This window comes from Gouania willdenowi, chromosome 20 (assembly GCF_900634775.1).
Source record: "Gouania willdenowi chromosome 20, fGouWil2.1, whole genome shotgun sequence".
In the NCBI taxonomy this organism is placed as follows: Eukaryota; Metazoa; Chordata; class Actinopteri; order Blenniiformes; family Gobiesocidae; genus Gouania; species Gouania willdenowi.
The window spans coordinates 12,969,618-12,996,630 of NC_041063.1; the positions used below are offsets into that span (position 1 = coordinate 12,969,618).

At 39.5% G+C, this 27,013-nt stretch overlaps 1 protein-coding gene across 20 annotated transcripts in view; it reads right to left on the minus strand.

Moving 5' to 3' along the window:
- scrib (scribble planar cell polarity protein) overlaps window positions 1–26,782 on the minus strand; it is a 79,948-nt gene extending 53,166 nt beyond the window's left edge. For 11 of the 20 annotated variants that reach the window (XM_028433863.1, XM_028433862.1, XM_028433877.1 and 8 more), the window contains exon 1: window positions 25,812–26,781. In XM_028433863.1, coding sequence (XP_028289664.1) covers window positions 25,812–25,970 — 159 coding nt within the window. In that variant the 5' untranslated portion in view covers window positions 25,971–26,781. Of the gene's footprint in view, window positions 1–25,811 lie in introns of all 20 variants that reach the window. The other 9 variants (XM_028433879.1, XM_028433876.1, XM_028433878.1 and 6 more) reach the window with 2 other exon arrangements.
- Window positions 26,783–27,013: the final 231 nt, after the last annotated feature.

Sequence of the window (27,013 nt, forward strand, 5' to 3'; positions counted from 1 at the left end):
TCATTGGTCCATATCATTTTGTTGCATGTGACAAAAAAGTTGGATCAAAGTTGAGTGAAACATTAAATTGAATTTCCTTCTATTGTTTCAATCACAATTGAAATTTTCTGGATAAGTTGTGTAAAATATTCTTAGCAATATGATTAAACAAAAAAACAGTCATCAACATCCCCCACCAGACTGGTTGTCATTATAACACGCAACCTTTTCCTAAATGTCCTACATAAGAAAATATTATTACATCAGAATATAAAATTACAAACTATCTAAATGATTTCTAAGAATAGCTGTCCCCTTTGATGAAGATACTTCAACCGAGTAAAAAAAAAAACAGCACAGGGGCAATAACTCCGGAAAAAATAATTGGGCACTTGTCATTTTCGAACTACGTCAAGGTATTGATACCCTGAAGCCACACACCAAATTTGGTTATTGTATCTTAAACAATTTCTAAGAAAAGCTGTCTCCTTTGAAGATACCTCGAACAGAGTAAAGAAAAAAGAACAAGGGCAATAACTCTGGAAAAAATAATTGTGCACGTTTCGTTTTCGAACTCCATCAAAGTATTGATACCTTGAAGCCACACACTAAATTTGGTTATCATATCTTAAACAGTTTCTGAGAAAAGCTGTCCCCTTTAACTTGGACGCACGGACGGAGCTCAAACCTATACCACCCTTCCACATTTTGTGGTGGGGGATAATAATTCTCCGACTCTCCCTTACTTTCCCTCTCTCTCACACCAATTCATTCCTTTTGCCACATTTACAACTTCTTAATCTTTTGCCAAATCTGCTTGGACCTTCCAAGTATCCGATCTGGGACAATGCACCGAAACTAAACACACTGTAGACCTAACACCAGGGTGAGGAGCTCAAAAAGAGGGGAGGAGAGACGACATGCTTTGGTGTTGGCCTGGACTCTGTTAGTGTCAGGGAAAATAAAAAAGGTACAGAGGATTTAGTTGACCGAGTAACTGGTCGGTCACTCAAAAGGTTCATTGCGGCACACACACACACACACACACACACACACACGCACACACGCACACACGCACGCACGCACGCACGCACGCCACTCCTACCATTGATAATCCTGAATTAAGTGCAAAGCAAGTCTTTAGTGCAGAGATTGTATGCATTAAACCCCCAGAAACCAACTAGACCTAATTTATTAGCACCTACTTATTAACTAACATCATCTGATCTTATTCTGCCGGTTGCCTAAATCGTCCCCTCTTTCAGTAGACATCTACTCAAAACCCTTAGTGCCAATAACTTCTGCACATGAATGACACCAGAGTTCAGTCCGCCTTTCCCACTGTTCCAACTCTCTGGGTTCCCTCCATTTTCCTGGAAAGGAACAAAGGCCAAGTAGTCAGTCCCACACCAGGGTTGTCAGTCAGTCTTTTCGAGATGCCCCCCTTTCTGCATTCTGACCAGGAGATCTTTCTCTGGTAGGAAAGGGCACCCCAGAACAGAAAGAGTGGGGGTAGGTTCTGGGAGAAAGCAAAGGAGCTGGAAGTGGGGGAATGAAGACTTAAAAGACAGTGGATGGAGCATAACAAAAGGCAAGGATGACTAAAGAGGACAGAGAAGGCGTGTGGAGAGAACAGCACTGAGAAGAAAAGCAAGATTGTGTGGGAAGCAGAGGAGAGAAATTGGGGGAGAAAGGGAGTGATGGTGGATTATTAATGAAGAATAGAATGTAAACAATGGGTTCCCACTGTGCCATGGACAGTCTGCACCACTAATAGGGACTTCAGCCTTCCACCAAAGATGAATTCCCAACAGACTGTGAAGCATGCTATCTGACAAATGAAGAAGAGCATTTACGGTGATTCGTCTATTGTGAATATGTGACCAATATTCAGATGAGTGCTCCACCTCTCACACACATCAGCAATGATACATCCAGCGATTCAAAACATGGACCCACTTCCTGTGCTCTCCCCAACCTCGCCTGGGAGTGTTAATGAAGATAAATCCCAAAACACACAGATAAAGAGGTAAAAAGTAGCTCAGTCAGGATACATCATGCTAGATGATCTTAACCTGATATTAAAGCACATTTTGGCACAACAATCTTAAGACTTTATCTGTCAAAGCCCCACTAAGTTTGATCAAATGCAAGGGTGCTTGTATTCAGTACATATAGAATAGTTTAAAGACATATACTGTATACAGTATATATATGTAAATATATAGATGTATGTATAGTAGAGCCCAACCAATTCAGGATTTTTGGTGCTGATGTCGATACCGATATTGGGGGGATTAAAAAACTGATAACCAATAAATCGGTTGATATATGAAAGACGAACATTGATGTACACAGGATATATAATGTAATTAGATTGAATTTGAAGACAAAGAAGTGGAATACTACTACATTTAAATAAGGAAGTACAATAATTAGTAACAGTCAAGTTGTCAACATAAGGATTGTTACACTGATAAATAAGAAGAACAGACAATCTGTAAACAATGAACTGTATTTCTCCCAGTCTCTCCGCAATGAATAAATATTAGTTGGAACCTTTTCAAAATCATTTTAATGAAGACAATATCATACGACTTTATGCGCCTAGTAAATCCGGCATTGCAACATGAAGGGAATTGGGACACTTTGTATCAGTCTGATATTAATGGTGGACGTGAAACTTAATAGTTATAGGATGTTAAGGTATGTAAAGGTATTCGTTCATCTATATAGTTTGTTCACTCTTTAATTCACAGCTGCAGCGTTCATTCACAAAACAATGCTTCACTTTTAGTAGCCGCACAGCACTTGTAATCCCTTCATCAGATGAGCCGACAGAGAGATGTTGACGTCAAAACCAATTAATCGGCACCGCAAATTATTTGGTCTGGCTCTAATATATTCTTTTGACTTAACATTCATTTCTTAGTTTGTATAATAATTGCCAAATAACAAAATGTGTCCTCTGAAAATGGATATTGTTGCTGGCACATACTGTATTAGCAATAAAAAATTATTTTGTAGTTTTAACTTTCTAAAACAAATAAGCAGAATCTTGGTCATATAATCAGGTTATGATGAAAAACTGACAAAAGTGACATTTAGTTTTTTATGTAGTAGTTTGCCTTACAGATGTTATAAGTAACTCAATGAAGCTAGGGACATATTGGTAGCAGATGATGTAAAATCCTGGCTAGCAGCAATCTGGACATGGATCCAATTCACACTGTGGTTTAAAAACTTTTTATCAGACACTCCCACACTAAATCTGCCTAAGCATAAAAAGCAGTACATGTCCAAAGGACTTTGTGTGACTATACTGACATTTTAAAAGTGTTTGTGCTTCACTTCAAGTAGCACGTTCAGCCCTATCTGCTGATGTTGAAAAGGCCACACGCAGTGAAGCATGTGGTGAGGATGACGTGCCTTTGGTTCAGTGGCTTTGATCTATTAAAGGAACAAACACGACTAAAACAATGTCTACAAAGTGCATGGGACTACCCGTAGAAGTGTGGAGATCTAATATCTATTGCCATTGTTGAGCATGTAGTCAAATAGGACAATAAATGTGCTTTTAAATACTGATTACGAACTGTTCAATTCAACCTAACTACACTGTTAGTCATTTATGCCGTTTTCTCTATATCTAATTTATCTTTTTATTTATTTCTTTTTTAACTGTAGAAGCAAAACGTAAATGACTAAGAAAAAACCTGGATATTGGGAGAACATACTGTACAAACTCTAAACAGATATACAAAATGTAGATACTTTTAAGTGAAAGTTAAGTCATTAAAAAAGCAACAACACTAAAAAAGTCAATCAGAAGGAAAAGGTGGACGTAACTAAAGCTCCCTAATCTCTTTAGATATGTCTAAACGTATTTAGGGATGGACTGAAATATGAGTCAGCTAATTTTAATTAGTCTCTGTCTGTAGAAGGGAGGGGCTACAGACACACCGAAGAGAAGAGGACAAGACACGAAAGGAATGAGACATTACAGAATACACCGTGAAAGGTGAGAAAAATGTGTCAAAGTAAACAGTAAATTTTAACGATTAATCTATCGATTTTTTAATGAATTAATCATATAAGAGAAATCACCGTTTTGCAATCTTAATGATTCTCGTACTCATTCCACAAAATAAACCGACATTAACTTTTAAATAGACATTACTTCAATAAAGGCCTAATAAGCAACAATGTTTAAATAAACCCAACTACAGTGTTTCACTAAACAGTGCATTAATACCCAAGTTGAGGTAAAACAAAACATTTTTAAATATGAACCAAAATAACAGAACATTATTTTGCAAGTAATATTGCCATTTATTTCTGTTGTTATTCATATTTATGCAATTAGTTTCTGTTTTTCTGTTTACATTTTGGAGGCAGCGGTGTTTCGTTGAAAGCAGCCCGAGCTAGCGGAGCACAGTGCATCAAAGTGCCAAAACCATAACTAATGCTCTAAAAAATGATGCATTTACTCATAATTTGCTTCGACTCTCTAAATCACTTTAGTCCGTTTATTCGATTAATCGTCTCAGGCCTACCTGCTTCTATTAATTTTTAGTTTAAATGAACATAAAATGTCACAAGACCCATACATGTTTTTATTCTGTTCCTCTTTTAAGATAAGGAGACATAGAGAGGTCAAATGTATTTAAAAGGAGAGAGCAACAACCATAGCTCCCCATGAGCACCCCAAAATATAATACCTTAATGTAATTGAAACAAAATGAGCCGTAACATGTCATCTTCTTTATTACAAACAAATCAGGACCAAACAAATAGGAATGGTAGCTCAAGTGAAGGGGCTTTGGACCTTCTAGCTAGGTATATATACAGTTTACGTAGGAGAGAACGTGTGTATTCAAGCTTGCTGGGTCACTTCATCTTTTGATTCAATAAACACGCTGAGTCTTGGAAAGACTGCAGCTGAAAAAACAAGAAATGCTTGGGTATAAGGGAAATAGTGCTGAAACAGTGATAACGCATCCCTCCATAAACCTTCTGAACAACCATCCACTGTAACAGAGCAACAATGCAACCCAATGGAGTTTGCTCTATGATACTGACAGTTCAAAGGCTTATCCTGCAGCCAGTGTGGTTAATGAACAGCAAACAGATGTTTTTAGGTCTTTCATAGTTGTTGAGTTTTTGATCAGACTGTTAAATGATGGTCTATATTCTGTGAGGACCCTATTCTCCTGTTTGCTTTTTCCGTTTTGTTTCTCTTACGTATTATATTCTCCCATCCAGTCTCCTGACACAGCCACCGCACGCTAATACACGCAGTGCACGTAAGGCTGTGAATGAAGGCGGTCTTATGTGATTAATTTACAAAGGTGGCAGACTTTGCCATGACGTCCATTTTTTTTGACTGTCTGAAAATTATGGTACATGGATACTTGTGATGCACAATGTACAATGTAGAGCAAACATGAAATAGGAGGTTCCTCAAGGACGAATACCAGAATTTACCCTGTAAATGCACAACATTACCTGGTTACAAATAATGTTATGCCCATAAATATTAATAATGTAGATTGCCCATTGCATTAAAGCAATTTCCACCTTGCATTCTATAGAATAGAAGGGTAAGGCTTGCAGAGTTTCCATATTGGTGGGCTAATCACTGCTTTGGTTGCTGCTATAACTGTCCCAGGGACAGAAAAGCCTGCACTACCAGCTGAGGAACACCCTGTACACAACAAATGCATGGAACGAGAGGCAGAGGAGGAGAGTTCATGAAGAGTACCACAGAACATTTGCAATCCAAACTCAATTCAAAGCAGCAGCAGCCACACTAAAAAGACTCTAAGGTTAGTCTAGTCAGAGTTCTTGAGTATGTCTAATATGTCTTTCTCACGGCTCATTTTGCATCCGACTAAAACAATCAAAACACTAATGCAGCATAATCAGTTAGCTAAAGCTACAGAATCCTACTTCTTTGTTATAGGAAACAAGAAACTATTTACCAAACTATAAGTGCTGAAGGTAAAGGGCTAATGACTGTCAGAGTGCAGGACTATCTCTGAGGTGGGTGTGGTGTAACAGACACTAATGCTGCGTCGACATGGAAAGAACTGGTTGGACAGGTGCTGCTGAGCAAATTACAAGCACAAAAGTACCAGCAAAGGGATGGGCCTAGCTTCAGTATGAAATTCTCATTTGTTGACGAGCTCAGTGTTGTTAACTGGAAGTAACATTTGGAGATTCTTCAGCAATGTTCTCACACAGCAGGAATGAATGAGCACAGAGCAGAAACTGTTGAGGAGGCCCTCCACCTCTGCCTCGCACCCCCCCGTCACGGACGTGATCACATGCTCTGTCATTCTCTTTCAGCGCCGACCACAAACAACACAAAACTAGAAGCCCCCATTGTTTATGGTGCACAGAGGACGTTTGGCTCTATCCTGGACGGCCTGGATCCGGTACGCAGTGCCCACTGTCTCTCTGCCAGCTCTCCATTTGTTCCAGTTTGGAGACATGCTGAGAGGGACCACCATAGCAACCATGTTTGCTGCTTTGTATATTTAAGAAGTTTTGTCTCCAGTTAGTATGGCATCAACCACATTTGTCATAACTTGAACACTAAGGCACTGTAAAAGCTCATTTTGACATAAATGGAAATACAAGTCGTGGAAGATGAGCAAAATTTAAAAAAGGCATGTGTTTGTTTCTTTAAAGGCCAGACAGTGAGTTTGATTTATAACAATGACACTTCTAAATTTGGAAAAAAGAGGACAGTGTTAGGACTGCTCCAATAGCTTTACTGCAATCGACTCATTGTGAGCGTGCAGGTTGTTGGCTCTCCTAATGGATCATTTGGTCCACTCTTCTTCATTCTTTTAGTAAATGCCTAAAACTCTATAGTTCTTTACTAATGACCCATGGCTATTTAAATCTGGCACTTCCTACAGACTCCCAAAAAACAATAATTGGTGAGTAACCCTGACAAAATAGCTGCTTGTTGCCTTTTTTCATTTTCCAACACATTCATGAAACTAAGTGCAAGCGCGGATAGCTTTAGCAATTGAACGTGATACTGCATGGTGAACAACAAGATTTTCCACCGATTGTACAACCGTTCCACACAAGGTGACCTGCAACATACAACAGTTACATACTCCACAATCTATTTGCCAAGAAGGCCAATCTGCACTTTGGCTGTTAACACAAACACAGCAGGGAACATATACACTTAGCAAAGAGGTTAATCAGTTTGCACGACTCCGCTCATGTTAATGCAGTGAAGACTGCATTAAAGCGTCTGCTAGCTATCCATAGTTGCAACAAATCTGAATCTGAAACCTCTTGCTGCTTTCTATCTATTTACTCAGCGGGAGTAAAGTGGATTTTAAAATGTCATTGTGTAAGCAAAAAGGCCTTTAAGCACACCGAGTTAAGTTAAATTATTTAATCCCCAGGGTGTGCCCGTTTTAAATTACTATTGTCACGCAGAATTTGATGCACACACAGTTAACGTACTGCTAGTGTTGATCCTTAGAGTAGTCTGGGATAGAAAATGTTTTGCAAGCTTAACTTCATTTCACTGATTCAGCAGCAGCTGCTCCATTTTAAATGCAGGGGAAGTTTTTCCAAAAATGAAAATCAAGGACAAAGTCCTGCCTTCATTTGCTGCTGTTTGTCAGTTCTAACTGGAACACAGGCCAAGGTTCCTCTAGTGGAAGCTGATCAGCAGTGGAACAGCTATTGGGACACACGAGCAAGAACAAAGTCTGACAGGACAACAAAGCCCCATCCCATGCAGCGTCCCTCCCTAACAACACACGGTAACCATGCCCCCGCCTCACACAAACCACTGTCCCTGGGAGATCCATCACCGTGGAGACCAGTGCTGGTTAAAAGAAGAAGCAATGTGATGCTGAACTCACACTGAAATGAAAACTGAATGTGTCACATTGGCCACGTTTACATGGGAGCTTTAATTCCCCTTCAATTCAGAATAAAAGTTAAATCCTTTTTAAACACTTAATTCTGAATACAAATGTAATTTTGAATTAACCTAAATCTGAATTCAAATTTATTCTGATGTAAATTGCAAATTAAATAATTCGTCTATCTTGTAAACATTTAAGGTACAAAGATAGAACATCCTTAAGTTAATTCCGGTTGTTCTGCGCATGCTCGGCCAGTCGCAATGACAACATAATCCAAGATAGATTATGAATTACTATTTCCATGTAAACACAAAGCAGAACACTTTAATTCTGAATAACTTAATTTTGAATAATTGATTCCGAATTGAAAAACATCATGCAAACGTGGCCATTATTTATCCAAACAACGTGAATGTCACAGGAATGTATATTTTTTTATTCACACTATGCTGAGATGCTAATGGAAGAGTTTATTATTTTTTTTAATTGTAATGTTATAAAATACATACTGTAGTTATCTGATTTTTTAATCAGAAAATTTAATCTACTGTGAAGTTGCTGTTGCACTTTTGCTTAAATCTGGGTTAAAGCTGTTGAATGACAGCCTCATTTATTTTATGCATTTTAACTTTTGAGGACACTCACAGTAATAAAGTTGCACTTTTGACAATATATCTGATGTCTGCAGCCATTTTTAAGTACATTGAAAAAAATTAATAATTGAAAATCAAATCAAAACTCAATTTTTTTTTAGGCAAAGTCGCCCAACCCTAACAGCAAGTAAAAGACGAAACATTATGCAGCACAATCTTCATGTCTCATGTAATATTGTCTCTTTTCTGATTGTCAGTATTCCAAATATTAACGTCAAACCTTGATTCAATATTTTAACAAAAATGATTCCTACTAGACACAAGATAGAGTGGTCGTTACTTTGGATTACCAACCAAAAGCCATGAATGTGTCATGGAGACAGCCTAATTACAGAGTAAACTGCACTCTCCTTCCACGTGACTCCAGAGAGGATCAACACAAGGGACGACAAAATCACCATCCCTAAGCCCACAGGCAAGCACGTGCTGATCCCAGTAGCCGTCTCAAACAGGCTCTTTACTAGCCTGACGTCAGGAACCAGTGCTGCGATACCACATCTATAAATAAAACTGGTGTGGAACCTGATGATGCACAAGAAAGGAAAGAAAAACATGTACTTTACTGCACAGATAGTACAACTTGTACCTTTGACAGAAAGCCATCTCTACGTGCCTGACAATGAGCGACAAGGTTCACAGAGTGCATGTATGTATTTGACCTTAGCCAACAACACTACTGATGTTTGTGTAATATTAGCGGCAAAGCTGGAGCTAATATCACACAAACATTCAATCATTCATCGAGAACACTGAACTGAACCATGCTTCTCTTTTGTCCTTCAGCCCAATTACCTAAAAGCAAATATGCTAAATAGGAGGATAATCTTTGAACACACCTTAAGCTAACAACAGACCAGTTGCTGTGCATTATAAAAGCAATGCAAAAATACCATATCATTTACGACTTGTAGCACTGTTATTTACTTTTTAATCGGAGCCTAGATTTTTAAAAAAAATTGCTACAGATGATTAAAAAGCTCATAATTAAAAGCACATACTCACACAGGGCCTATCAGACAGAACAGTAACCAAGTCTTAAACGCTGCCACAAAGATAATTCGTTTTTTTTTTTTTTTCATTATCTCAATTAGTGTCCCTAATCCCTGAAGGAAAAGAGTGTATTTTAATTAAAACACCATGAGAATGAAAGGTGGTTTACAGCTGACAGGGGTTAACCAAACTTAAGTGTATTTCAAATTGGGAATTTTAACAAGGCAATAGGAGCATATGCTATATGGCATGCCTTAATATTAAGAGTTGTTGTAGGAGCTTTTCCAACTGGAAAGGGAAATTAGCAAAGTTCAAGGGGCGTGTGCATGCGTGTGTGTGTGTGTGTGTGTGTGTGTGTGTGTGTGTGTGTGTGTGTGTGTGTGTGTGTGTGTGTGTGTGTGTGTGTGTGTGTGTGTGTGTGTGTGTGACAGAGAGAAAGGAGTAGGCAAAGAAAACTACTGGAGATTCCAGACATGCCTGTATTTCCTTGGAAATCACATGCTGTAGTGCAAACACAGCTACACTGAGTTGTTTGGTTACACAGAGAACACCAGAGCCTCTGTCACCCAAAATGACTCACAATTTAAACAAAGATTGTACATTAAGGGAAAGATAAGAGTATGGGGCTTTCATTTTTGGTTAATAGTAAAAGTTGATCTAAAAGTAAGGAGAAAATCATTTCTGGAAGATTGTGGACATGTTCAGGGAATCTTATCTAATGCCTTTTTTCCCTGAAGTCTCACACAGACTTGTTCCAGACGTGGCTGGTTTATAAATTCATTGTGAAAAGCAAACATTTTTGTTTAGTTTTTCTGTCACAGTAGCAGGCGGAAACTGTTTGCTTTGTTTGTCCATGAAAAAAGTCCAAAGTGATGTGACAGCTTTACCATCACCACATGTACAAGAAGGCATCAACAGTACTGACTGTGACAGGAAGAGTGACAACATAATAACTGATAGAAAACAATAATACACAACCACATGAAGTAACTCATCACAACTTGAACTCATCTCATCTCCTGGACGTGTGAGCCCGCACGCATTTGGGGAAGATGAAGCCATATTGTTGGACTTCATGTGGGTGACGTAATAATTTATAGTTTATTTAAATAATGTGATGTTTATTTTTTTATGTTGAAGGTTGACATTTGTTTTTGTATTGTGATTATTAAAACATAATAATTACTTAATAAGAAACTATTTCCACTATTAGGATTCATTACCACTATGGCATATTTCATTTTCATCATTTATGATAGACAATATTTGTTCCTACCACCTTTTTTTTTTTTTTTTTTTTTTTACAAAAACCTTTAATTTGATCTAAAATGTGATGTTATCTCCCAAGGCTTAAGGTCTATCTTTAGTTAAGATTTTGTCAAAAGTACTTGATGTACAGACAAACAAATAAATAAACCCTGATGAAAATATTACCTCCCTGGCTGTAGTAATTATACTGTGTGTATCCCCTAATAATTTAAGTTAAGAGAGAGGAAACTTGTAAACATTTATGATAAAAAAACACTGTTCTAGGGGTGTCCCAATCCAATATTGATATTGGATATGAGTTCGATATCAGCCAGAAAACGAATATCAAATTTGATCGGACTGTATCTAAAATCTCCGATATATATTTATTCAATAGGAGAATACTGTAGATATTATATTGAGGGTTAAAATTAATGTAACCAATTGGTGAATAATAAATGGGTCAGTTTTTCTCATACCTAACATCACTTGATCAAGACTTTTCTACCATTCCACACTACATAATAAGTAATAAAAGTATGTATGATTTGTGCTGATAACGGCCGATACGCAAGGCTGCAATATCGGTATCGTATCGGGACATCCCTAGTTAAAACAACACGTTTGTATTGTTTCACAGGTATTGTTCAATCTTTAACAACAAAATAGGATTGGAACATTCAAGGTGTATGATGTCAGTTATAAAAAAAATCATGATCGGCCAAAATCGGTATCGGCAGGTTAAGGCGGGCATACACTGCGATTTTTGACTTATTTTGAGCCAATTTTCGACTTGTGCGTCTATTTTGTGGGATCGTGCGAGTCTCAGCTAAATCATGTGTCGTGCATTGTGTAGTATACATGGGGTCACGGGAAGCACGTAACGACCAGCTCCCAATCAGCAATTGTATGGTCGAAAGGAAATCAAACATGTTTGAAATCCAGTGCACGAACACCGTCGGACCGCTGTAAAACTGACGGACTGCACTGCCCATGTCTGTCCAGCCAGCTCCTGGTCCATCACATCACCGTCTTTTCTTTTTTAAAGCTCTTTTTACTGAGATTTGCGAGTATCTCTCCACTTCCGGGTTCTTCTTCTTCTTCTAATTTGTACGTTGCATTTCCGGAAACAAGACCCCGAGGTGTCGTGTATGAACGTACAGTGTGAGCAGTCAGATCGTGTCAGTCCGTATATAGTGTGGGAACATGCATCGTGAGCTGCACCCGAGTCGCACAGTTTGAGCTGGAGCTGAGTACAACGATTCAAAAAAAAAAAAATCACACAGTGTATCCAAGCCTTTAGGCTTTAAAAAATTTTTTTTTTTTTTAAAAAAAAATCTGTGATCGGCCAGAAAACTGCAATCGGTGCACCCCTAATTCTTATAAATAATCTTTATCCCAATACATCACCATTGCAATTCTGTGCTTTATCGTAATTACAAAAACGTTACAACAGTCCACTTCTAAACTAAGGCAAATGTTACAGGATTATCTGGTAGACGTATGATAGACACATTAGATTTAATAGAACTAGACTCAGAACAGAAATACAATAGAAAACAAATGTTGGGTGAATGCTATGTGTAATGTTTCCCAAATGCACTTTGAAAAATATTATTAGAAAGCACCATTGTTGGTTTAAAAAAAAAAAGGAAACTTGGAAAAATCAACACAATTAGTTGCATCACACAACAATGAATTCCCTCCAGTTAGAATACGCCTGTCCATCAACATGTGTTGTTATCAGTCATCAGAACAGGCTCAGCTGTGAGCAAAGGAACTCACTTAACACACAGAGAAAAGAGGAATTGAGTAGGGTACTGAAGCCAAAACACATTAAGAAAAACAAAGAAGTGGAGAATGGTACATTAAAAGAATTGTGTGGCCCTCACGTGAACACACGCCGTCTCATTTTCTACTGACCAGTTACTGTGTAAAATATTATTGATGGCCAGCATGACATATTTGTGCATGCATGCTGCTTATTGTCTCCAAAGAACCCTGCTGTGCCCTCCATTGACGTCCTGCATCCACACAAACATTCACTCATCAGCACCACTCTATTGGAGGCCTCCAACTAGTCAAGTGGCACAGCCCCACACATTAAGTCAGACTTGTATTGTTAAGGCTCAAAAACAATTAGCCAACCATGACTGTGCATAACTGTTATTCATGTCTAAATTAGACGATTCTCAGCTTCAGATTGCTTTGATACAGGGTGGCCCAAGCATTTTTGTTCTAGAAAGTAGTAACAATACCTTTGCTCTAAATAAATAGGTTACTAGGGCTGTAGTCAACCAAGGAAATGGTTGGTTGACCAAGATTAAGGCACACGTAGTGATTAGTCGACCAAAAAATAATAATAAAAAATGGTGAATGAATGAGCAGGTGCAGAGGAGGACGAGGAGAAAGAAAAAAAGAGACAAATATTTTGTTTTTGCATTTTGTGGAGCCGATTTGCTGTTAAACACAGACCGTTTATGAAACTTATTCAAGCTTTGACCAGAACCCGACAAAGCAGAAGTGAAACCTACAGGTCTGACAGACATTAGGTATAATATCAGTGCCCGACCCGAAACCGACAATTAAAACTTGTTTTTTTCCTCATACAAATGACATGTTTGACATGTGGGAAAAAAATCACACGTCAAACACAGGTGTGTTGTGCGCGCCACGGCGCCAGAGACAGCAGTGAATCTATTTACTTAATCCACATATCAAATATAAGGATAATCCATGTTCTTGTGCAGAAAAAGGATGGATGCAAGCCTGTTTCCTCTGTTTCCTCTCTGCTCTGATCTGATGACAGCACACTGCAGCTGAAGTGCAACACTTTTTTTTTGCAGCGCAGCACGCACTTACACAGCTGTTGCTGGACATAGAACCATGTTTAGGCATTAAATACATTATATTGATATTTAATCCTTATCACCTATAGAAGTGCATTGCATTTTTTTTTTTTTAATGGTATTGAAACTGATACCATTGCTGGTCGACCAATGAAAATCTTGGTCGACCACGATGGCATCGACCAATTAGTCGACTAAATGACCAAAGTTGGCAGCCATATAGGTTACATATAAAACGTTCTATTATGCTTTGACGCAGCTGTGGGGAAAGGAGGTATACTTCGCATAGACAGACCAGAACTCACCTAACATTCCACCCATTTATTTTCGTTCTTTCCCAAGGCAAATACTTTCAATCAGCGACTTTCAAGTCATTTTCCAGGCCACCCCTTATTTTGGAGAAATTAGGAACTTCCCCCAGTGTATATTGAGGAAAACTTTCAATGTTTTCAAAACAAGAGTATGTGCCAGTGCCAGTTAGATACACACCATTCTTCATTTGACAAGAGCATCACTCCCTGAGGGAGCATTAAATTATTGCCCTTAAACAAATGCGGTTGCCAATACCTGCTGGGGGAATTCAAGCCATCCCCAAAGACATTGAATGCTAATAACTGTATCTGGAGCAAGTCACAAGTTCAACTCATAATGACAATCACCCACATTTTCTCACCCATGACCATTTCAGAATTTACAAACACAAACACTTTACATAAAAATATCAAATACATCTAAAATTCAAACAAAATATTTCGTTATATTCTGGCATTTACTTCCAATGTCTTATTAAAAAATCTTGTTAAAAAAAATCATAACTAAAATATGCTATACTCTGTGGATTGCAGTGTTCCACGAGCATGAATAGACCCTGTACAATCATAATTGATGACTTCCTAACAATTTTTTTAATATGAACACAGTTTAGCATTGTACGTGTGGAAAGTAACAGAACCGAAATTAAATCAAAATGTACAAAACAGCAAGGTTTGACATACAACAGAAAAATACCTGGAGCCAAGGTTAGTCATAGAGTATCAAGTGGTCCCGGGAGTAACTTTTGATTCTCCCGGAATTGTTCAAACTTTTAAATTTCCATTCCTACTCTTATTCCCGCTGACCAGAAGAAAAATCCACCGGTAGTGCTTGCGTTACCACACAACATGAACAGTGTGCCACGCAACTGTTTCTGATTTTATGCTGTACCAGCTGCTAATCTGGACTGGGTTGTACAAGTTGTTCTTTAATGTACATTTGATATTGTGCACCAGGTTAGCACATCAGCACCTGCAGCATCAGACACTCAGGATGTGTCTAAATGAGTTTTCAAAAATAAAGCTCTCGTAAAAAGAAAATTCATAATATTTATGTTCAAGTTCATAGATTTCATATTTATATACTAGTTGAAAACAGCCCTGTGATGAAATTCCTAGTAAAGTTAATAAAAAACAAAAAGTTTATAGAACTAAAATTCATGGAGTGCTACAGACCTCTGATGATCTAGCTCATTTAAAACATGGAAACTTTTTTAACCATGCCTCTTAATAGAATCGCAATAGGGAACAGTTAGGGATCGGAATCGAAATGAGGAATCGGAATCGTTCAAATTCAAATGATGCTCAACCCCACTTGGAGCAGCATAAATGCACAATAAAAACTCTAGCCACTAAAATGTATGTCTGCAATTTATTACATAAATAACGGGAACAAAGGAAGCACTCAGCACTAATGTAGCACAGGCATAGATGGCAAACGACATAAGGTAAAAGAAGTGTGCTCAATAGGCTTACTGTAAGGTAAAAATCAGGACAGTAGGGACGATAATGCACCTTACGCATTAAGAACTACACATAATCCAATAACAGCATGGCTGTTTGATAGCACATAATGACAAACATGAAACAATACTACTTAGGGATAGCTGCTGATGAACGGCATGATCAATGGGGAAGAGAAAGAGACAACAGATTGATTTAGATGAGTTTTGAACGATTATTCAGTCGATAAGGGCATAAATGATGGAGAAATGTTAGATTTAATCAATAAGTACTTAAATGCACTCATTACTGTTAGAGTAAAAAAAAAAAAAAGATTCTGTAAAAGTGTGGGTTAGTCTACGTAGCTTTTGACATCAACATACACTTTTTGGAAACAAAAAATGTAACAATAGACACCAAGAAGGGTATTAAGATATACTACAGGAGGGGTGTTGACACTGTCAATGCAGCAGTAAACATTAAATAAAGTGTCTATTTGTACAGTTGCCGTAAGGACAACCCCCGGTGCTATTGGAACGGTTACCGGAGTACAAGTACGTAGCGTCTTAGGGTTAGGGAGGGTTAGGTTATAACCCTATATCACAACAATTTTGAGGGTTAGTGTTAGGTTTACGCTTAGGTTTGGTCTTAGTCACATGACCTAAACTGGCCAATGACTGACCTTATCACGCGACCTACACTGGCCAATGACTGACCTAATCACGTGACCTAAACTGGCCAATGACTGACCTCATCACATGACCTAAACTGGCCAATGAGGGGTGCTGTTTACAGATAGAACGTCGGTATATTGATACGACAACCGTACGGCTAGCCACTGCTATCAAATAACATAGTATATCACAAGCCCTCCTTTATCAAAACCCTTAAGGTTTTAGGCTTAACATTCCTCCACCACTTGGCACTGCATTTTATGGGATTACAAGGAAACATGCAGCTTTACACCTCTTATCAAAGCACCGAGTTATACAGACAGAGCATCTGAGGGCACAAACAAAAAGGTAGAAGAGCAAGAACACAAGCTAGAACTTCACTTTTCACTATGTTGTTCAGTTATCAAGGCCCAACTTTAAGTTTGTAAAACAACCGAGTCCAGCAGAGCTAGAGAACAAGGGCATTCCAGGGCTCACTTGATTATTCCAACATCCTGCTCACACAGACACTCCTAACAGAAAGGAATCAACAAAAACCACATTAGGCATCAACAAAATCAGAGTGGCCCAAACACTGATGCTGAGTGAATGGCGAAGTGTTCTGTCGTTAAAAAACTAAGCAAAAAAACAACCATTAATGCCTCAGTATCCAGACAAAGAGCCAGTTTGAGCCAAATGCTTACCGGGTCGTTAACCTTTAGTTTTATATCACCATGACTTTGATTTAATTACATTAGTATTGAGTGGTAAAACCTAGATTAATTAAGTCCACTAGTTCAGTGGTTCTCAAACTTTTTTGGCCCAAGTGATAACACATTTGAAGAAATCCCATTGTAAATAAGTGGAATGAAACAGTATTTAGTGCCTTCTGAATGAATATATTTCTATAGTTTATCATCATTTCCGGTCATCTCTCACCTGGTGTGGGACCAAGACTGACCCTTGTATTTTCAGTATCATGTTCTAATCAGGGGTGCACGGTGGCTTAATGGTTAGCACATCTGCCTCACAGCAAGAAGGTTCTGGGTCCTTTCTGTGTGGAGTTGGCATGTTCTCCCCGTGCTGCGTGGGTTTCCTCCGGGTACTCCGGCTTCCTCCCACAATCCAAAAACATGACTGTAAGGTTGACTGGAGTCTCTAAATTGCCTATAGGAGTGAATGAGAGTGGTTGTCTGTCTGTGTTGCCCTGTGATGGACTGGCGCCCTGTCCCCCACCCAGCACCCAATGAGAGCCGGAGATTGGCACCGGCAGACCCCCGTGACCCTGACAAAACAGGGTCGCGGGGGGTCTGAAAATGGATGGATGGATGTTCTAATCAAGAACATTTTCATTATTATTATGATGATTACCATTTTTAACTAAAAATGAACATTACAAAACCCTATATTTTTAACGTTTTCGGTTGTTAATTTCCCACTTTTAAAACTAGAATAGCTATAATGGCATTGACAAGACCAAAATCTTACACGTGGACTTGTTGGTTCTTAGAGCTATCAGGTTTCAGAGTGACAGAGTGAGGCCTTTAATGGCTGTGTGTGGTCGGCAGATAAATGGCAGAATTTATTTGTTTTTGGTTGTCTTTAGAGTCACCGTGGATGACCAGGAACATCAGTACCCTGACGGATTAGTCTCAAAGGACACCATGGAGTTCTAGTTCCTGTAAATCTGTACAATATGTGGAAACAACAACTTCATACAGATAACAGTTAGTCATTTACACTTTTCCAAGATTCACACACAATTCAAGGACTTCCTTATTATTTGCTTTCATAATCACTCAAGTAGAGACACTTTCTGCCAAAGCCAAAAAAACATCTCACAGTCATTGGCTTTATCCGGATTTAAGTTGCTGGATCCTTCTATAATATACCCTGCCTCAAATGGAGGGCACATCATCAGCTCATCTGAATTCAAAATCAAAAGCCTTTGCCCCTGGATACCAGCAGTCATTTATCTTTTACCTCTGGTGTTTCTAAACACCGGTGGCCCAGAGGAGGAAAAAAAAAAAAAGCTTCTTCACACATTTCACTTCTGTTTACCCAATGTTTGTGATTGACAGAGCTGTCCTCTGTCCACATACTGCAGCATTAAACTCTCCCTTTTTCTAAACACCTGCCACTACCATCACAGCTATCATATCACTTATTTTCATGGAGCTTCGCTACCATGTTAATATTTGAGGTTGCACAGCAAGACTGAGACTAGACTAGGCTGATCCCAACAGCTATTAATGTGATGTTATCAGCTTGATTTGACTCTGATTTTACAGATCAACTCTAATGTGATAGACAAGCACCTGTCAGTTACAGAGCTGCTTGTTTGTGATTCACTACAACTCGGATTGTACAGTGTGCGTGTGTTTTTCAGCAGTGAAAAGCAGAAATAAAAACAGGGTGAAGGTCAGTGACCGCCTCACTTGCTTCTACTCAGCGTGTCATGGCCTCTTGTCCCTGCAGGCAGCTCTCAGGGAAAACTGAGCACCGTAAATATTCTCAAACGTTTGTAGCCAAAATGTGTCATATGTTGTAATAATATTAGTAATTCGTCAATTTTATACTGCGCTTTTGTATATATTATTATCCAGTGAAAACAATCTATACCTGGTGGATTAAAAGAGAGCTGATATCCCTGCAGGAAATTAAAGAGACAAAAATAATACAATAAAGAGTTAAAGCAAAGAAATCCATTTGTATTATTTAATTCCCTCACACAATGAGAATCAATAAGAGAATTGGTAAGGAATCGAATCGATAATGGAATTGGAACCGCTAAATTCTTATCAATTCTCATCCCTAATCACTAGTAGCAAATGATGGGTTTATGCACAGATCCATCAGTGTCCACGTCACACCAGTATATCAGAGCAAACCACATCGTTCTTGGTTAATGGATGAATCGTCCCACAGGACTAAGGATCAGGCGAGCTCAGTTTAGTTCCCTGATCATTTCCTCGTCTAGTTAATCCACCTCCAAAGTAAAATACACCCCTCCCTCACTCGCCACCACACACTCACTCTCCCCGCCTCTCTCACTCACACACCTCCCATTATCCCTCTGTCCCACCAGATTGGGGGAAGGGGGCTGGGCAGGATGTGAGACCAGCTGGTCATCAGCTCGGACAAAGAAACCTGCTGAATGTGCTCTTGCATCAAAGAGCTCTCGCATTGATGGTACGTTGTCATCAAAAACTCCAGGTTGCTTAATTTTATTCATAATAGGATGATAACAAAAAATGTTCAGACTTTTACCAGTCTGAGATATACCTTTAGATTTGCCCATTATAGAATCTTTTACACCTAAAGAAGCATGGTAATGTCTGCAGTGAACGCCATCGATGCAGGGAAAAGCCAGACGTTTAAAGAGATTCAGCCCCGAGTGGCCAGTGACAGGTGCAATTTACACTGGTAGGAGGAGCCAAGCAGGGACTTTAGTTGGTGGTCACCAGAAACCTAGGGATGCATCTCAAACTCACGGCAAACTGCAAGCTCTCTTTTACAAATGTATACCCTGAAAAACACATCTATGCTGAGTTACAAATACTTTTGCTAAAGGGCGTGTGTAGTTGGTTAAAATATAACAATACTATCCTTTCATTTGACAGTAAAAAAAAAATTAAGAAATAAACAATCAGGCAAGGCTTCACGATTTTAGTTCAAAACAAAATCCTGATTTTTTACTTTGAAAATTAAAATTTTGATTATTTATTTTTTTAAAGGGAAAAAAAAAATCAAAGACACTAGATTTAATTCTTGCAAAGACTATTTTTTAATTGAAAACAAAATGTCCTTATTGGGAATAAAGTGCAACTGCAAAGCTTTAACAAAGAATGCTAAATCCTCTGTGGGATTGATAAAATAAACCACCTGTCCAACCAAAAATGAATCCCTCAGAAGATTCATGTTTACTCTCAGCTGACACCATGATTATTTGATTTCTCCGCTTGGCTAATTACTACGGTGGCCTGGAGGAGCGCAGCTCAAAGAAGACCAGGGGGGATAGACTTGTTCCGTGATTACACGTGATTAAAACGGGAAAGTCAATTTTCCGATTTTGACTTCTTAAAAATCCACCTCAATAAATAACAAAATTTTGATTTAATATCAATTAATCGTGCAGCCTTACAATCAGGTAACTATACGAAATAATGACAGTACATGTTTAGATACTACACACATTATGTGTATTGATACTGTACTACTTAAAGGCACACTGTATAACTTTTAGCCACTAGGGGCGCCAGACCAGTAACTTTCACGCAAGCGCCCCTAGTGGCCACAAGCGCCTAAGCACTGTTGCAAAAATCAACAATCAGTCAGTCGGGCCAGATTCCCTAATCTTTAGATTGTTTATGCAGACAGTAGTTGACCTGTAACTTAGGGATAAGGATTGGCTCTAAGGGCTAGGGTGCGAAGTGGGGCTGGGCTCGTGCCTTCCTTGCCGCGTCGGTGGAGCTTCCCCCTACTTCCTGGCCTTGCCTGTCCCTTCCAAACCCCGGCGACAAGAACAGGAAGTAGGGGGGAATCGCGGTGAGGCGGGTCGAGCACTGAGTCTCCGGTGACGGAGAGAAGAGTGCGGCGGTGGCGGCTGCTTCTCCAGCTCATAGACTTTGGCCGCGGCGCGAGCCCAGCCCTGAGAGCCAATCCTTATCCCGAAGTTACGTATCTGACTTGCCGACTTCCCTTACTAAAAAAATCCATGTTTAACTGAACTATCACGGTGATTAGTGCACCATTAACCCAACACGAAACTACCATATTGTTCTTTTGGCTGTAAACAAAGGCTAAACTCATTTCAGCTGCCCACAGCAATGGCGCCAAGTCGGGAAATGCCCGTATGTTGTGACGTCACGAGGAAACTATATATATCTGAGCTTGTGGTCACGTGACTGCCGTAAAGTGAAACGTTCTCCAGGCATTCTCCAGGTCACGTGATCTGGTGAAAGTCTCCTCCAAACTTACATAGTTGGTATTTCAAGAGGGAAGCCCCACTCGCAGCATTGATACTGTCAAGCGCTGTATACTGGCCAAGGAATCATTTAAAATAACTCATATGGGTCAAATCTTTAGGTCAAAAAGTCCACGTGTGCCTTTAAATAACTCAATTGAAACTCAATTCTGTTGTACTACTGAAAAAGTTCACTGATGAATGTCTGCTACTAAATCAAACAGAAGAACTCAGGCATGTTATAATAAGTATATTGCACACTTGACTTGTGTAAACAATAGACCAATCTTAGCCTGTGTGAAGTGAAGGTTCCAATTGGGGCTTTTGCCTGACCCAGGCCTGAACACACGCGAGGGACAGGCTATTGTGCCTTTTTTTTTGGAGTATATAAATGCACTGATAAAAATCTAAGTGCTTTTTCTTTTCAATCCCAGAGGAAACCTCACAGAGCAGTGCAGCAGGCTGTGTGTGTGGGGTCAGAGTTGTGGCATCGAGGGGCGTTTTCATGGCCGAGTGAAGGCATAATCTGCCCTTTAGCCACAGATCTGTTAGCGCACAGGGGGCAGTGCTAACAACTGAGGATTAAAACGGTTGCACAATCACTCTTCCTTTTCCTTCATGGTGTTTTTTTTTTTTTACAAGTTTATCTATAAATCCAATTGTCCTACTTAATCTAAAAGTGTAATAGGCCAAAGCATTGGGGGATACTTGTTGGATGAAACCTTGTCTTTCTTGAGGAAACAAAAAAAAGGTTAGATTTAACAACAAAGTAGTTCCTTTGAGGTAATATCATGAGCAACATAGCTGAAACCTGTTGGACAGAGGCACGCCCATGCAGGACAACAATAGAGTGGACAGGACAAAAACAGGTAGATTTGATGAGTTTAAAAATAAATGCCACCAGTTTCCTCCCAAAAAATGAAATGACCATCCTTATGTTTTTCTGCACATGTACCAGAGCCACAGGAGACCATTAAAAATGATCATTTGACCTCTGATACACGCATGCACGTCATGTAATCCAGTTTCAGGGAACACAAAGAGCTATGACACTGGATCCGGAGGGAAGGAAGAGAAGGTAAATCCAGCCTGGTGAATGCAGCTCTTTGTATCCTGTCATGAGACTTGAGAATGGCTAAACAGATAATTCCTTTTTTCTTAACATGATCTTTGAGGTGGGGTTTACATTGGAAAAGCAGCAAAAATTCAACCTCAGAACTCCGTCAGTGGCTAATGATATGAGACAAAATGATCTATTAAGAAAAATCCAAAAAGCTTTGGGTCTCAAAGATCATAATGACTCACTCACAGACAGATCATTTATAGAACATTGAGCCCATTACCTACTGATTGTGCTTAGTTTTTGTTCAATCACAGTCACAATACAGCTCTAACATCTAAAACCGTATGAGGTATGCAGGGAATTCTACACAAGCTGTTACTATCAAAGGTCTCTAAATTGCCAATGCAACCGGGATAAAAGCAGTGCCTACATCAAACTTCTGAAACAGTCAGGAGTTCTAAATCTCCGTCTGCTCACGATGTAAAGCCCCCACAAAAGCGACTCACTAATTACAGCTACAGTAGACTAGGGCTTTACTGTGCACACACAGGCAACACTTAGATGTGATGAGCACGTTTTAGTTTCATCTCTTAAAAAGGGTTGTTTAGGTACTCTACATTTGTAGCACATATTGATCATCTACACCAGAGGTGGGCAACTTTTATCACATCGAGGAAACAAAAAAGGGATTTTCTGATTTGAGAGCCACATGATCAACACTCATGTCAGCATTTGGAATAAAGACCAATCTGAGTATGAATACAGGGAAGAACAATACATTTGCGTTTCCATTTCATGTGTTTTTGGTGTAACGTATTGTTAGGTTTCAATTTTTGTGGTGCTTTTGTGTATTTTTTTTCTCATTTCGCACTTCCTGTTGTTGACTTGGGTGTTTTTACTGTCGTTTAATGTGTGTTTTTGAAGTCATTTAGCATATGTTCCTATTATTTTGTTTGTTTTTTGTTGTTTTGTGTGTTATGAGCTCATTTGTGTATTTGTGTTGTCATTTTGGAGAATTTTTTTTGTGCATTAGTTTTCTGGGTTTTTGTAATTTTGTAATTTTTCTCTCAAAGGTATTTTTTTTGTTATTGTGTATTTTTGGAGTCATTTTGTGTATTTATGTTGTCCAGTGTATATTTTCGTAACTTTGTATGTGTTTTTAACTCATTGTGTGCTTTTGCTTTTGGGGCCGCTCAAAATTAGAGCAAGGGCAACATGTGGCCCCCGGGCCGCCAGTTGCCCATCTCTGAACTACACTCTAGGGTGACATTCATAGAATGTATAGCACAACATACTGTTTTTTTCTTTCAAGTGAAAACCTTGTATTTCAAAAGAAAAGCTGCTGTACTATGACATCACAACATGCTGTTAAGCAGGGTAGCATTGAACATTATTTTTCCATTCATGTGCATTGCATACGTTCAGGAAAAAATATTTTCATAAGAGCTGATAAGACAAGCAGAACTGGCAGTTAATCTCCAGTTTGATCTCCATCTCAAACACATTGGGAAACACAAACATGCATAGATATTAGGCAATAACACCCTTAGTTGTGTAAGATCCTGACAGTAATACCATCCATCACAGACAGTTCTTGTTTTAAATCCTGCAGGGGTCTGACCTCTCTCTGCCCCCTCGCTGAAGCTCCACTGACTCACACCACCATCAATGCTTTAATACGTGTCTTTTCTCAGACCACACGAGACTATCAGGACACATTATTGTGTCGTTAAAAGTTGCACCACACAGGAAGAGTGTGTTGGCGGCGCACAACTCGTGTTGGAGCATTTAAGGATCTGTCAGCCGGGGCTTGAGAAGAACAAGACTGTGTGCTGCTGCACGACACGTCCAACTTATTCAGAGTTGATGGGAAAGCAGTGTGGACGGTATGGCCTCCAAAAACACAGCAGATCTTAGTTTGTTCATAGAGGAAGGAAACTGTGGCTATACTTGGTTCTTTCTCACACAAGAGAAGATGTAAGTATGGTGGTGTGTTGTTTTGTTCCCTGACTGGAGCATTTCTCTTCCAAAAGAGTAGAATTATTCATGATTCCCAGAAGGTAACAGGTGGTCTAGGGCCAACATTTCACCCCCTGTTGACCTTGAGTTAACGGACCTTTTAAGTGAATGGGCCTCTTCTCCCTTTCATCACAGCATTGAAATGTGAAGGACAAATAACCAGTCTTTCCATGGAAACCTTCTTCATAGTCACACACACAGCCAGTACTGAGTTGTTCTAAAAGCAGATACAGCATTATACCAACCAACTAACTGGGAGTAAACCAGCAGACTTAATGGAAAGCAGGCCAAAGACATTTTTTGCTTATCCTAAAATAAACCTATGCAGTTTTTTTTTTCATATTTCAAATAGTAGGTTAGGTGTCGTGTGCCTGTGGGTGTGGACAGCTTTTCCGAGTCATTCCTTGCATGCCTTAGTTCCCATAGTGGAGCCACTCCAACTGGTCATTGAGGCCTTCACAGCTGGCAACATGTTGTGCTACTTTTAGTGAGGGTTTAACCCGATGGATGTTTACTAGATTTCACACAACGGATGTCAAACTTTTCATATTATACTTGTTTGTGAGCTTCTTAAAGCTTGTTTGTGAGCTTCTGTCATGCGAGCTTGAGTCACCTGGCAGGTAGGGCTTGAGACTCAAGATGTATCGAATTTTCTATTTTGGCGATATAGGAAATTACAATATCAACTATATTGATATATTTGTATAGCTTGGTTTGGGCAATGAGAACCCAGAACAAAAAAATAACCATCTTTCTCAAATTACTTAAACTTTATGTGCATTCACAAATCCTATCTGTGTGTAATCAACTATCTGTGCCATATTTATTTATCTGACCAACAGGTCAGTATATATTTTATACTGGGGATTATGGTAATTAAGGCTGAAAAATTAATTGCATTTGCGGTATTATAACTATATCATAAAATGCAATTTTCTAACCACAAAGGCTATTATTTTTGTTTTGTTTTTCTTGTCCTGTCCTGTTAAGTTCAGAGAGTGTTTAAGAAGTGCAGTCCACATGTTTACATGTTTCATGAAACGTGACGTTAGTTAGATATGTTAAAGAGGTAAAGCCACAGATTTGTTTACTTTATTGTTGTAATCTGTGCTTTAACAATCACATTTTTTTTTATTTATTTAAAGTTTAAATACATCTGAAATTGTTTATTATGAAACAGATTGATGTATTTCTTGTGTTCATTGGAAAATACATGACAAGATGCCCTTGAAAAAATAATAGCATATTAAATCGCAATACAATATTAAGGAAGAAAAAAAAATCGCAATTAGATTATTTTCCAAAATTGTTCAGCCCTAATGGTAATGTATATAGTGTGCCAAGTAGTATTATATATTTATATTAATTTGTCCAATATTTTATTTGTGTGTCATATCATTCCTCATTTCTCATTCTTGGAGAGCACCTTCATTTCGTTGCATGTTTTACAATGACAATAAAAGCTTCTATTCTATTCTGAATCAGCAAATTTAACCCTGAATTGTGTTTGTGGTCAGACTTTATTTGAATAAAAAATATCGGGATTTATATCGTATATTGCCATTTGAAGAAAAAAATATCGAGATACGAATTTTGGTCCCTATCGCCCAGCCCTACTGGCAGGTGAACTTTGCTTCCCAAACAGGTGGATAACACCTACTTTATTGTGAGTTTGTCACGAGTCCACATGTATGAGGAGAATAGACACCACAACAGGGCAAACATACCTTTGGTAGCTCTTTGAGTTGGTTGGCATCGAGGAGAAGCTCCTCCAAGCTGCGGCTGTAGCGGTAGATCTCATCGGGGACCGTCTGCAGGTTGCAGTGCCGCTTGTCCACCGACTCAACGTGGCGGTTGCAGCGCCACAGCGGGATACACTTCAGCATGTCCGGCTGCCGGGGGTTTGGTTGCCGGTGCTACAGAACCCTCCACATCGGAGGGTGGAAGCGGGGGGGACGGTAGCCGAGACAGAGAAACAGTGCTGGGATGAAGTGAGGCGGTTTCACTCCAAGTCCAACACACTCCAAGGAGTCTCCAATACTGTCCTAAACAAGAGGCCGAAATCCACTTAGTGAGCACAAAATAATCCCCTCGACAAGTGAGCGATGATAGCCGTCCTCAGCGAGTGCCAGGTCCGTCCGGTAGTTATCCAAACCAGAGCTAAAGTAAGACAGATTAAAGGTAGGATTCCCACTTGGTCCCAGCATTCACTTCTTTCCATTCGCTGGCTGGGCCACCATCCCTGCTCAGACCGAGGCTAGCCGAACAGCCACCTACGGTGAAACACAGCCTCCTGTACCGCCTTCATCAGTGTCCCAGTGACAACAGCCACCTGACGGTCCCAGTGGATGAAACGGAGTCGATAAAGCAGCTAAAAGCATCACACGGAGCGAGTCAGTAGAGATAAAGGCAAGGCAGTCCGGTGGGATGTGCTCGTCCCTCTCGTTAGTGTTGTTAGCTGGCTAGTTACGGATAGCCGACACAGTCGCCTTTGTGCACAGCTGCCGTTAGCGAATGCTGTTCTCACAACATCTAAAGGTAACATATAGAAGCAGCATCACCCAAACACAGAGGGAAACAGCCCGGTGACTGCTCGGTTTAACCCCGACTGTGAGTAAAATGGTCGGGACCTTCGGGCACAGCCGCGCTTTACTCCCGGGTGAGCAGCAGAGCCAGGCCGGTTTAACGTGTGGGGGGCTGGGCTTGGTGAGCCTAAGCTCCGCCGCTCTGCGCTTCCGAAGCACAGGCCACATGTTACAGTACAGCGCCACCTAGCGCCACATAATTGTGTGTTAATGGTGAATATCAAAATACATAGTTACAGCTGAAATTGTTAAATTTGGGAAGTTTTACCATGCAAAACAAAAACTTTTAATTTGCCGTGCAATTGAATTTAATGTAGACGATGAAAAGAGTATTTATTTTTTCA